This window comes from Marmota flaviventris, chromosome 14, assembly GCF_047511675.1.
Source record: "Marmota flaviventris isolate mMarFla1 chromosome 14, mMarFla1.hap1, whole genome shotgun sequence".
Taxonomy (NCBI): Eukaryota; Metazoa; Chordata; class Mammalia; order Rodentia; family Sciuridae; genus Marmota; species Marmota flaviventris.
This window is the reverse complement of record NC_092511.1, coordinates 51,708,995-51,723,805: the sequence shown is the minus strand read 5'-3', so window position 1 is coordinate 51,723,805 and position 14,811 is coordinate 51,708,995. Positions and strand designations below refer to the sequence as shown.

General features: G+C 33.0%; 1 protein-coding gene across 15 annotated transcripts in view; it reads left to right on the top strand.

Annotated features, from left to right (window-relative positions):
- The window catches only part of Wdpcp (WD repeat containing planar cell polarity effector), a 521,998-nt gene that overhangs the window by 407,608 nt on the left and 99,579 nt on the right, over positions 1 to 14,811 (top strand). For all 15 annotated transcript variants that reach the window (XR_011704348.1, XM_071601637.1, XM_071601635.1 and 12 more), the window contains one exon: positions 6,231 to 6,333. Coding sequence is in view for 14 of the 15 variants with exons in the window: in XM_071601637.1 (XP_071457738.1) it covers positions 6,231 to 6,333 (103 nt within the window). In the remaining variant the exon portion in view is untranslated. The remainder of the gene's footprint in view (positions 1 to 6,230; positions 6,334 to 14,811) is intronic.

The following is a 14,811-nucleotide window of genomic DNA, read 5'->3' as shown; positions in this document are numbered from 1 at the left end:
GTTTTCTTACTTTTTGTACTAGTTGATCTGTACAATGTTGAAAGTTGTATGGTAGCCTATTTCTTACTTCAGCTCTATTAATATTTTCTTTATATAGTTAAACGCTGCAGTTTCGTGTGCACTGGTAGAACTTCTTGATGAACTGACCCTTTTAGCTTATATAAGGACCTTCTTTGTTTCTTTTTACAGTTTTTGACTTAAAGTCTATTTTTGTCTGATATAAATATTCCCATCTTCTCTCTCTTTTGATTTCCATTTGCCATCAGTATTTTCCCATTTCACTTTTAGTCTATTTGTGTCCTTAGAGGTGAAGTGAGTCTCTCATAGGCAGCACATAGTTGGGTCTTCCAGACCCAATTCTAAATAACTAAGCACGTGGTAAAGGTCCACTGTGCCTTAAGGGTTAGGCATCTGGCTAGGAATAGATACATGTTTTATAGAGTCTGAAGCTTATATAATTTGAGGAATTAAAAAATAAACAAACTAAAAATTTCAAAGAAAATTAGGTACTAGAGAGGACCTACACAAATAAGAAGCTTAAGCTGCATTAGTTTCATGGTAATAAATATTACATAATAAAATCTATTATGTAATAATATATTCTATGATTATTTATTGAATATTTTATTAATAGCCTCTTGCTTTTAATCTCTTCAATGCTAGCCTGCTCAGGTAAAAGAACTATATACAGCCATAATATATTTGTGGATTTTATTTTCTTGATTCATTTAGAATATAACCATTTCCCACAGGTTTATGAATACAATGTAATTGTACAAATACAACATTTAAGCTAGATTCCAAAGCTAAAGCCATCTGAAAATTTTTAAAAAATGAAGCTAAAAGATAGCCAACTGGGAGATGATGTAGATAACTGTAAATATCTTGCTCCAGACCCTGAAAGATTCCTGGACTCTATCAGCCTCAGGAACATGGAATTATAGAGATTTACTCTATACTGCATTTTGTTGAAGGCCACATTCAGATATGTGAGTGGTGAGGAGGTTAACAAGTAGATTAGCAAGTAAATAGACTAGTGTTTCCAAACAGAGTAAGAAATAAGACATTTGTGGTAGAGTCATAATATTGATCTAAGAACTGTCAAGGTTTTCCCTTTTCAAATTAATGACCCCCAGTTCCCTGTAACAATTTACAAAAGAGGAGAAATCACATAAGTAATATAGAGTGAAAGAGTCAGAGAGACAGAAAATGTTCTGAAATAATTTGTGAAGGACATAACCTTATATCCAACATTTACAAGACTACTGAACACAAAGTACTCACACTAATAGCCCACAAATAAAACCATATGTGTATGGGTATGTTTCTTTTTCTCTGATTTATATCCCTGTATATTAGCCTTTATTATGAGTAAGTTTTCGATATACTGCATTATTTGTTTTGACATAAATTTTAAGATCAACTTGTTAAGGTCCATGAGAAACCTTGAAGGGGTTTGATTGGAATTCCATTGAATTTTACAGATTATCTGGGGGCCACAATTGATGTCTTTATGATTCATAGTCTTCCCAATTGTAAGCAGGTCTGTTTGTATTTTTTAATTTGTTCTAATTAGTTATACATGACAGCAGAATGCATTTTGATTCATTGTACACAAATGAAGCACAACTTTTCATTTCTCTGGTTGTACACAATGTGGAGTAGCACCATATGTGCAGTCATACATATACCTAGGGTAATGATGTCCATCTCGTTCCACCATCTTGGTCTGTCTATATTTTAATCAGTGTTAATTTTTGTCCTTCAATAGTGGTTGGTAATTTTTTTCTCAAATGTATCACATGTGTGTCGCTTATTTTCAGTGAAGAATCAAAGACATATTTCACTAGTGAACCAAAAACAGAAAATAACCCAACTTATTTTACAAGGCTAGTATAACCCTGATTCCAGTTGAAATATGGGTTCTTTCTGTAAAGGACTAGAGAGCAGTCTAACTCTAAGTCATAGAATATTCTTAAGAATGTAAATGTGTTAAGAATATAGATGCAGCAATCTTAAAACTTTAGCTAGCTGAATACAATAATGTATATTTTTAGATTATTCCTAATTTGTCCAATGAATATAAAGGTCTGTGTTGAAAGTATCATGCCACTTTTGAATTAAAAAAGGAAAGCCCACATGATTATTTCAGTTAACATATGTTTAAGTTACGGCATAAGGACTGCAAATTTGAGATCAGCCTCGGCAATTTAGCAAGGCCCTTAGTAACTTGGTAAGACCCTGTCTCAAAATGAAAAATAAAAAGGGCTGGGGAAGTGGCTTGGTGGTTAAGTGTCCCACCCCTGTTCAATCCCCAGTCACCTCCCCCAAAAGATTTCCTACAAGTATTTGTGAATTTCAAAGTCTAATATGTTGTTGAAATACAGATTCTTTCTGTAAAGGGCTAGAGAGCAAATATTATAAACTGTGGGTCAAGAGGCAAAACTAAGATTATTGTGTAGGTACTTATAAAATAAGAGAGAAAGCAAATTTCCATAAATCTTTATTAATATGATTTAAAATATAAAAATTGAGTATACTGAGTATAGTTTTTTCTAAGTAAGGTCTGTGACTATGAAGAACAGAATTCTTTTAAGAGGAATAACATTGTTTCCTATCATCCAAATCAATTAAAATGTTCATTTGTTAATGCTGATCTACAATGAGATTTCCCATATTTCACCTTTACAAATGTCTTTCCTCGTGCATAGTTTCTGCAAAATACTGATATCAATCTATGAGCATATGGTTTTAATTGAACATAGTCACAGATTGGAAGGCATTTTTAGAATTATATTAGCTAAAAGGCTAGAATGCCTTTTAGCATGTCATTACATTGCAAATCACTTCCAATTAAAGTTCCTCAATTGCACAGTTAAATGGATTTTGGAATATGGAAATTTACTTTGCACATGCATAGAGGTCTGAAAAACACTGCTGTACTTCAAAATTAGAAAATATATTGCTGGGAATGGAGACATCACTTTTTTCTTTTTAAACTTTTGACAGTGAAGGCCTGACATTATTTGCAGTTCAAACATTAGTTGTCATTGAAATGACTTTATCACAGTATGTTTTACATGTAAGACTCACATATAAGCACTGTTTTGCCTTGTAACTTTTGCTTGAAACATTTTCAAGTCTGTAGCAAAAGCTGAATTCCAAGGCCATTCAAAGTTCAATACCAGTGGGTAATGTAGTTCTTCAAATATTTTCAAAATGTAAAAATCATTCTTGAGGGCTCTACATATACAAGGTCCATTGGCCATAGTTTGCCTCCCTCTGCTCTATAAAATCTTGACCACTTATATTACCAGTAAATGAGACTGTTTTCCCAAAATTGTGTAATCAATGAGTATTAACTTTCAAAAATTTATCCAACTTTAATATTAACTACTCTGATGATATGATCATTCTATACTGTATATATGTACTAAATTATGATATATAGTACATAATAAATCTGTAAAACTATAAACTCCAAAATCATTTTTTTCAATTTATATATATTTGAAAAATAAGGTAACATATCTTTTTTAAAGAGCTTTGTGATTATACATAGTAGTTAGTTTCATCCTGACAAACTTGTACATGCATGGTCATCTATTTGGGTTCATGATTCCCCCTTTTCCCTCTTGTCCTTCCTCCCCTCTCCCCTTCTCCTACCTCTGCACTACTAGGTATTCTTTCACTCCTTGATTAGTTTGTATTTGATTGACTATGTAATCTTATCTTTCCCTTCCCCTTTTTACTCTAGCTTCCACATATGAGAGAAAACATTCAACCTTTGAGTTTGAGTTTGGTTAATTTCACTTAGCATAGATATTCTTCAATTCATTTACTGGCAAATGCCATAATTTCATTCTTTTTAATGTTAAATAGAACACTGTTGACTGGCATCTGGGTTGTTTCCATAATTTATCTATTATGAATTGTGCTGTTATAAACATTGATGTGGCTATATTGCTATAGTATGCCAAATGTAGATCTTTGGGGAAAATACCCAGGAGTGGGATAGTTAGGTCATGTGGTTCCATCCCTAGTTTTTTTGGAAATCATTATACTACTTTCTAGAATGGTTATACTAATCTGCAGTCCCACCAACAATATACAAATGTTTCTTTTCCCCTGCAACTCTGCACAAAAATCAAATCAAAATGGATCAAAGACTTAAGAATTAGACCATAAACTTTACAACTGCTAGAAGAAAACTTGGTAAAAACTCCATCATACAGGTACTGGAACCAACTTTCTTAACAAGACCCCTAAAGCTCAAGAAATAAAACCAAGAATTAATAAGTGGGATGTCATTAAACTAAAAAGCTTCTGAACAGCAAAGGACATGATTAAGAACATGAAGAGAGAGCTTACAGAATGGGAGACAATCTTGGACAGCTACCCCTCTGATAGTAGATAGGATTAATATCCACAATGGGCAAAGAACTCAAAAAACTTTACACCAAAAAAAAACCAAAAGAACAAACACAAAAGACCAATGAATATATGAAAAAAATGTTCAACATCTCTTGCAAATCAAAACTACACTAAAATTTCATCTCACTCCAATCAGAATGGCAATGATCAAGAATACGAACAATAATAAATGCTGGGGAGGTTGTGGGGACAAAGGAACACTTTTATATTGTTGGTAGGACTGTGGACTAGAACAACCATTCTGAAAAGCAGTATGGAGATTCCTTTAAAAAATAGGGATGGAACCACCATATGACCTACTATCCCACTCCAGGGTATTTTCCCCAAAGATCTAAAATGGGCATTCTACAGCAGCACAGCCATGTCAATGATTATAGCAGTACAATTCACAGTAGATAAATTATAAAATTAACACAGATGCCAATCAGTAGATGAATGGATTAAGAAATTGTTGCACACACACAATTTGACTTCTACTCAGCCATTAAAAAGAATACAACAGACACTAGTATGGCAGTATGTATAAACATGGCTATATAACCAATGTGATCCTGCAATCTGTACACATGGGAAAAATAAGAATTCATACCCCATTTGAATCAAATGTATGATATATGATATGTCAAGATCATTGTAATGTTTTGAGCAATCAATAAAAAAATGAAATTATAGGACTAAGAGCTGGGGTTGTGGTTCAGTGGTGGGACACTTGTCTAGCATGTGTGAGGCTCTGAATCTTGTAAAGTTGCACCTCAATAAATTGCTAAGGCTCACATTGAACTTGGCATCCACCTCCTCAGTCTTCTTTATTGCTGGGATTATAGGTGTGTGCCATAGGATCTGGCTCCTCCTAATATAGTTCTTATTTATCCTTCAAGATTTGGATCAAGGACCAGTTCCTCCTCTGGCTACAATCTGTGCAAATATGTGCTTTAACATCAATTTCACTTTTATGTAATTAACTTTTGATTTATAGCAATCTGTTATAACTGATGTGTATATTCCCAAACAGTGCCCAACACTTAGTAGGTACTAATAATTTGTTGACTGGTGAGTTAAAAATAATAGTAGTAGTATTAATAATATTAACAAATATGTGCCAGATATATTAAAAAAATGTGTATAATATTCCTCATGTAGTTGTTGCCATAATATAATATAATATAATATACAATTAAATTGTGAAGAAGCACCCTCAGAACTGGGCATGGTAGAGCACGCCTGTAGTTCCAGCTACTCAGGAGGCTGAGGCAGGAGAATCACTTGAGCCTAAGATTTTATCAGCCTGGGCAACATAGCAAGACCCTGTCTCTTTTTTTTTAATATTTGTTTTAGTTAGAGGTGGACACAGTATCTTTATTTTGCTTTATGTGATGCTGAGGATCAAACCCAGTGCCTCACACATGCTAGGCAAGCACTCTTACCTCCGAGCCACAACCCCAGCCCAAGATCCTGTCTTAAAAAAGAAAAAATAGCATGGTGTAAAAGATCTCCCTCATATAGTAAATCCTAACCAAATATTTGTGTTTTTATTCCCTAATAAAACTGAGTGTGTCAGTTTATTAAAACATGTATTTTCCCCTTAAATGATGAAATGATTAAATAATAGCCTTTAGTTGTGACTTTGATCTCTAATTAAGAAAAATTTGTTTGCCCTGGAAAACAGAAATATAAGTACAAAAAAGAATATTCATTGGTCATATGTATTTTGTAATTTAAACAGGAAGCTTCTTCTTTTCAAAATCTCCTTTGTAACTTAACGAAGATTAATCTTTTATTTCACTTTATTTCCAAAGGATATCCATTACCTTGCCCTAGATAAGGGTGAATTGGCACTAGCTGAAGTGGCAAGAAAAAAAGCTAGTGATATTGATGCAGAATCAATAACCTCTGGAGTCGGTAAGAATTAATACTTTTTTTTAAAGTTCCTTTTGTTTTAATTCTTACTCAGAATCATTTCTAGTTGTAGGGCATGGTTGGTTAATTTGAATTGCTTTCTTTGTAAAGACAGTTAACTTTTTAAAAAGTTAAAATTTTTAAAAAGTTAAAATTTTTAAAAAGTTAAAATTATTAAGCCTTGACAAATGATATAATATCAATAAGTTGGAATTATACATGAAAATTGATAATTTGTGATTATGTAATCACTATTTAGCAAAAAGTAAAGGCATTGTTCTTTGCATAAGATTTTGGGGTGAGTTTATTATTATCATCAGTGCCATTATGGACCAACACAGAAACTTAACCATTTATACATAGGTCATATGTTCAAAGAATTCTCTCCTACGTGAGACAAAGCATTTCACATAGGATCAGGTTTGACAGGTGATTTGTTTTCTGTTCAGAAGTTGCTAGTGTCATTTTGCAGTGTAATATTCAAAGACAGATCAGAAGCCCAGATTGAATCTAAAGGCCAACTTAAACTTTATAATATACAAAAATAAAAGATTTAAAAGTATATCAGCATGAACTTCCTTTTTCTAAACTTAGTTTATCTAATGTCACTAAATCTGGCAGTAGTAATACTTGGACATCACAATTTCCTGTTCTTCCTAGTATTTCTTATTCTTAAATTACACAAAGGACCCTCAGAATTATAAGTAAAATTGCTTCATTTCTCTATGTAAGTCCTATGAAACAAATATTTTAATAATATTCCCACTTTGTTAGTGCTTGAAAATATAATGAGTCACTACCCTGAGCAGTCGTCTTATGCTTTGGGTGATGTTTGCTGCCAAATGGGCCAACTCTTAGCTTCTCTACAATGTGACCACCGATTCCACTGTTCAACATGGTAGTGGAGGGAACTCAAAGCCATACCATTAGCGTAGCTCCAGACCTGAACACTAGGACTGATAATTACTTACCAGTAAGAGAATCATATTCTCCTTCCACACCTAAGAGTGTTGGAGATTGAGCACAAAAGATGCCAAGACTACTTTCAGAGCTCCATTTCTATGGAGCTAATATTCTTAATTGTATTCAGCGTGAGTATTCCTTATAATAGTAAAAAGTTATTCTTACCTAATAGTAACTCTAGTTGGTCTATTGCTATATCTTTTTACTTACAAAGTCTATGATGTGCCTCCTACTAATAATATTAGTAAACTGGAGGTGGTGGCATATGCCTATAATCCCAGTGGCTCAGGGGGCTGAGGCAGGAGGATCACAAGTTCAAAGTCAGCATCAGCATCTTAGCAAGATCCTAAGCAACTTAGTGAGACCCTGTCTCAAAATAAAAGGGCTGGGGGTGTATCTCAGTGGTTAGGTGCCCCTGGGTTCAATCCCCCAGTACCAAAATAATAATAATAAAATATTAATAATCTATTATTTATTGAATGCTCCCTAAGGACAGATACTATTTTCAGTTACAGATAGCAGCACATCCTCACTACAATTCTGTGAGGTACATACAATTTATATTTGTTATGAGAAGTCATTTGCAACCAAATGCTGAAACCACACCATAGTAATAGGGATTATGATGTTATGGGGATACCAATATCCTCCATCCCCTTTCTTAGCCATTTAGGAAGACACAGCAAGATGTTAATTCATAATCATTCCTGTCAATTTTCCTGGGTCCTGAATTTTCCACTAAGGGATTAGATATAATTAATCTTTCAAAGCTATTTAAAGGGTAAAAGGGAAGGGGGAGAAATTACCATGAAATTTCAGGAAACTGAAGAAATGCTTCTATTCTTCAGAATGTATCTTGTGCCCCTATTCTTTAATCAAGTTACTGTAGCTGCTGATAATTACTAACCAGAAGGCTTGGTGTTCCTCCTTTGAGTCCTGCGTCATTTCTACCAAATATCTTTTTTCACTAAAGCCTTATGACCCAGATTACTAACAAAGATACTATTAGGTAACATCAGTAACTAGCAAGAGGTTAACTTCTTAGATAAATGTTCTGTCCCACTTTCATTCCAGAAAACTGGGTGACTCCCAGTCATACCAAACAGTGTTTAGGAAAGAATCTCTAGTTTTCTCATCATGGTCTAGTCCCAGCTTTTCATTTCAGCCTATATCATTCTGAGAAAAGCTAATTTATCTCAAATTCCCTCAGTTTAACTCACTATTCTCTCAAACTTTTCCCAAAGCAGAGAGAGATTAAATTTTTGGCTTTCAAAAGTGTTCTCTGATGTGAGGAAGAGACCAAATTGTAGCATATCAAGAGTACTTAAGTAGTTCAGTCTAGACATGGGAGAATCTAAAAAAGTATCACATAGACTTGTTAACACAATTCAAAGCAAGAGTTGCTAAAGGAAAAGCTCAATGATGACTATCAATGAAAAATATGTTAATATTTTCATTTGAAGCATAACTAACATTCATACAGAAAGTACACAAATCATAAGTATATGACTCCATGAATTTTAACAAAGAGAACACATTCTTATAACCAATATTCAGGCTAAGTACATTACCAGGACCCCAGAGGTCCTCCTGTAACACCTTTAAATCCTATACCCTTAGCCCAACTATCTAGACTTTTTAAAAATTAAATTATTTATTTATTCTAATTTGTTATACATGATGGCAGAATGCATTTCATTTCCTATTGCATATATAAAGCACAATTTTTCAAGTCACTGATTGTATGCAAATATTTTCACACCATTCATGTCTTCATAAATGTACTTCATAACATTCCACTATCATTCCTTTACCCTTGTTCCCTCCTTTGCCCTCCTTCCCCTTTGCCCTATCTAAAGTTCCTCCATTTCTCCCATGCTCCACCCACCCATTGCCATTATGATTCAGCATCCTCATATCAAAGAAAATATTTGGCCTTTGGTTTTTTGAAATTGGCTAACTTCACTTAGCATTATATTCTCTAACTCCATCCATTTACCTGCAAATGCCATGATTTTATTCCCTTTTATTGCTGAGTAACATTCCATTGTGTATATATGGCACATTTTTTAATCCATTCATCTACTGAAGGGCATCTAGGTTGGCTCCACAGTTTAGCTATTGGTGCTGCTATAAACATTGATGTGGCTGTGTCCCTGTAGTATACTGTTTTCAAGTCCTTTGGGTATAGATTGAGGAGAGGGATAGCTGGGTTAAATGGTGGTTCCATTCCCAGTTTTCCAAGGAATCTCCATACTGCTTTCCAGATTGGCTGCACCAATTTGCAGTCCCACCAGCAATGTATAAGTGTGCCTTTTTCCCCACATCCTCGCCAACACTTATTGTTGTTTATATTCTTAATAGCTGCCATTCTGACTGGTGAGATGAAATCTTAAAGTAGTTTTGATTTCCATTTCTCTAATTGGTAGAGATGTTGAACATTTTTTCATATATTTGTTGATTGATTGTATATCATCTTCTGAGAAGCCTGTTCAATTCCTTGGCCCATGTATTGATTGAGTTATTTGTGGTTTTTTTTTTTTTGTTTTTTTTTTTTTTTTGGTGTTAAGGTTTTTGATGCTTTATATATTAGAGATTAGTGCTCTATCTGATGTGCTTTTAGTAAAGATTTTCTCCCACTGTAGGCTCTCTGTTCACTTCATTGATTGTTTCTTTTGCTGAGAAGAAGCTTTTTAGTTTGAATCCATTCCATTTATTGATTCTTGGTTTTAATTCTTGTATTATAGGAGTCTTATTAAGAAAACTAGGACCTAATCCAACATGATGGAGATTTGGGCCTACTTTTTCTTTCATTAGGCACAAAGTCTCTGGTTTAATGCCTAGGTCCTTGATCCATTTTGAGTTGAGTTTTGTGCATGGTGAAAGAGAAAGTTTTAATTTCATTTTGTTACATGTGGATTTCCAGTTTTCCCAGCACCATTTCCAACTATCCAGACTTTTGTAACACAAAATAAAGTTTTTATAATAGTTTTACAGTAGTTTCTAACAGTTGTAATTCTTTCAGTCTTATAGGTGTGTAACAATATTCCAACATATAAATATGACAATTTTATTTATTCTACTTTTGATGGATATTTTGGAGATTTCTGACTTTAAATGCAATATATGAAATAAACTACATATATTATGTACATAAAATATCAAGTTTTAATATTTGATTGTCTACCTTTTATTATTTTGTTTCCTCTTCTAGCAGTCTTGTTTTATTCCTGGTATTCTGGTCATTTACACGGGATAAATTATATAAAACTCACACCAGTCAACCATGCTTTTATATGGCCTGGTAAGGCAAAAAAGATATTCAACTTTGACATGTTTGAGTGTTTTATGATTTTAAGCAATGATGATTTCAGGTAGAAATATCTGGGGTATTGTTAGTCTTCAATTTCCTATTCTCTAATATATTATGTGTTATATTATGTTAAATATCAGAGATAAATGTTTAAAGTTTATAAAAATGTCTTGTGTTTCTGAGTATTCACTTTGGTACTAAATGTATTACTTCACCTTGAGAGACCAATAGCTTGTGTCTCAGTTTTCTCATTTTAAAAGAGATGAAAATATTAGTACCTATGATATGGATTATTGTGGGGTTACATTAGTTAATTCATGCTTCAAACAGTGTCTGGCAAAGATTAAAGCACAGTAATGGCTAGTGCCTTTAAAAATAAAAATGTGTATTTGTAGTAATAAACATTCTTGAGTGATGAGAGATCACACCTGTAAAATACAGGTTTTATTGGTTCTTCTTGATTAGTCCTGAATTTAATTCCTATATGTTTTAAGTTTTAACATTATGTATTAAATATGGGATATAATAAATCATTTGTGTCAGAAAAGTATTATGGATGGACATCCAGTAGGATTTTCCCTTAAAGATTATAAATTTATAATTGTGTCCTTTCCAGTTTAACTGAGAACTCAGTCTGTAGTAAATACAAACTATAAAGTCAAATCTGTCCTCTTCCACTTCCATCTTTGGCCAAGGCTTAATGAGCTTCATTGGTGATGGTGCTGTAAGGCCAATGATAATATTAGGTATGGAATATTCTAGGCGACCACAAAACACAATCACTTAACAAAGAAATAATTTTATTTCATTTTTACATAACAATCTTGGGGTATGTTCCAGAACTGGTAAAGCATGCTAGCTATTAGGTTACCAAGGTTCTTCTACCTTGTTGCTTCTCATTATTAGGATATATAGCCTTCATCTACATCACTGAGGAAGTGCATCCTAGTCTATAGAAAGGGGTAAAAAGGAGGAAGGTAAACTTTTCTTGCCCAGAGTACAACCCAGGGGTTGTTACACATCACTTGCTCATATCCCATGAGGCAGAACCAGGTCATAAGGCTACACTAACTGTAAGAAAGTCTAATAATATCTTTAGTGGAGTGATCATGTGCCCGGAAAACACTTATTACTGAAAAATCAAAAGCCATGTTGAGGGACAGCTAGCAGTTTATCTGTAAGAGTTATTTGAAGAATAATATTTAGGAAAAAAAACCCAGGGAAACAATTTCTTTCATATAATCCTTATATGCAGAGAAATGAAAATGTAAAAGATATCCCAGCTGCACTTAATGTGGCTGTCTACACATTTATATATTATGAAATTCTTCCAAATGTATTATATTGCCAAATACATTTATTAAATATAATCTTTCAGAAAGAAACAATGTTATAAAAAATCTGTAACTTTAAAAGCTGTAGCTTTATAAGTTGCCATCTCCTTTTAAAATGTATTTGTGGCAGGGCATAGTGGGACATGCCTGTCATCCCAATGGTTTGGGAAACTGAGGCAGGAGGATTGTGGGTTCAAAGCCAGCTTCAGCAACTTAGCAAGGCCCTAAGCAACTCTGTGAGACCCTGTCTCTAAATAAAATATTTTTAAAAAGGTTTGGAGATGTGACTCGGTGGTTAAGCACCCTTGGGTTCAGTCCCCAGTACCTAAATAAATAAATATATTATTTAAAAATAAAAAATAAATATATATTTGAATTTCTGTTATAAAAGCCTATTCATGCTTAATAGAGAGCTTTAGACAATACACTATAAAGGCTACAGTATAAAGATTAACCAGTGATAACTGAAAAAATCGTTGTTTACTTCTTATTTCTATGCATAATTTAATAAAATTGGAATCCTTATTTTCTTTTTTGTTACCCAAGGGCATAACATCAACATAGTCCCATGTTTTTTAGAAATCATTCAGACATTTGATTTTGAACTAAGTTTTCTTCCTCCTAAATGCCTTTTTGGTTTTACTATAAAATTGTGGTGTGATTGTAAAAATGTATAGAAATTATATCCAATAGATGATACATGGATGAAGGAAAAATATTTGCTATCTTACATTTAAATTATAATATTCTTTCAAGATTAAGCTTCAAAAGAACTTTTAGCTCTCCAAACAATTTAAACTGTGGCTAACTACCTCCTATACTGTGTTTGAGAGGGGCATTATGCTACCTGTTTGACTTAGCAGATATATTCATGCCAGCCTACTTTTGGCTTCACTTCACCTGTCTTCCTTTATTATGACATGGTGTCAGTTTTGATCTGTACCTTCCTACCTCTAGGCATCTTTGTCTAAAGACATAATTTGAAACCTTTTATAATTATAAGCACATCAAAGACTAACTGGTTTGTTTGGCTGCAGAGATCTACACAAAACTAAGACTTGTATAACTTAAGAGGTGTACAGTTTTCAGTGACATTCCTAAGAATGCCATGATTATTAAATCTTTTGTTCTGTTCTTTGTGGTGATATAATGTTGTCCATCATGGAATGTGACATATATTACCAATTCTTATTTATCATAAGTATTGATTTTCTCTAAACTAGGTATTTCTTTTCTTGGGAAACTTTTCAACCATTTAAGTATTATTCACACATTTTTGAATTCTGAAATACTAGATAACTATCTTCTAAAACAAGGTGACAGTTTTTCAGAATTCACCCAATCATAAGTTGACAGTTACTCAGCAAAAGGTAATAGTGTTTTTCTGTGGAGAAAAATATAAATGTTAAACATTTAGGCTGTCATTAACTCTACTTTTTCTCCTTTTGAGAAAGAAATCAAATGTCTAAAATCTTCTCTGCTTTACATATTAGTTAGACTAATAAAGAATACTGATTTAGGACAGAAAAAGCCACACTTAAATTTTTACAAGTAAACAATGAATTTTGCTTTAGGATTGGTTTATAATAATAATACTAACTAATGAAAGTATGTAGTTAAAGAATAAATGGAATATATATTAATATGGGTAACCTGAAGTATAATAAACATCTTCTATTAATAATTCCAAAACGTCGGGCTGGGGATGTGGCTCAAGCGGTAGCGCGCTCACCTGGAATGTGTGTGGCCCGGGTTCGATCCTCAGCACCACATACAAACAAAGACGTTGTGTCTGCCGAAAACTAAAAAAAATAAATATTAAAAAATTCTCTCTCTCTTAAAAAAAATAATTCCAAAATGTAAATTGACAGAGTCACACAGTAACATGGTACAAATTTTAAGAACACTAAGATGGTAGTCAGGAATGCTAAGTTCTAGTGTTGGCTAACGTAGTCAAGACTAGTCATGATACTTAAAAGTCACTTTTGGGGCAGGGGGCAGTCTCAGTTTGCTCATTTATATTAGAAGAGTCTTAGTTTTTTTCCAGCACTAAAATTGTATTCATATGATTAGCTATGACAGGACAGAATTCAAACTAAGACACTATAAAATTCTAGCCAATGTATAACTGCTAAAAATTTTATTTATTCATATCTAATAAAATAGTACAGACCTATGTGGACAAAATATAAACTTGAATATTTTCCTAGAGAACTTCTTTAGAATGCCTTATTCAAGATATTTTTTAATTAAATCCTCTCAAAAAATGTAACACTAAGGAATCCAAGGAGAAGAGCTGATAATAGAAATAAGACTTTGTAAATAAACTGAATGGCTTCACATTATTACTTAACAAAAATAATAAGTTATTCAATTTTAGAGCTGAATTTGGACTTCTTACAGCTGTTTTACCTATATATAATTCTCTGTTAGAATCTGTATTAATTCTGAAGATAATCTTATGCCCCTACCATGTCCCCAGGAAATTTCAGTTCACAAATTTTTCTTATATAGTTGGTATATAAAATTTTTAAAACCATAAACTTGCTTTAGCAAAATTATGATATTTACCTTTTTCTTTACTATTTTACTATTGTAAAAATGACTTTATATAACCATAAATCTGTATTCTCAAAGGGTATTGGGGAAGAATCAGTTTTAATTGTCACTAGATTCTGAAGGCTTAAAGAAAATAAAATGTCTTACCTTCCCAGATCTAATCATACTGAAATACTTTTTGCTATGCAGCAGAATTATTTTAAAGCTGATTTATTTCAGCATTTACTGCATCCATACATACCTACCTTTCAAGAAATACAGATGTCAGGAAGTATTCCAGTGGTACTTTGAGGCTGACTTTTATGCCCTTGC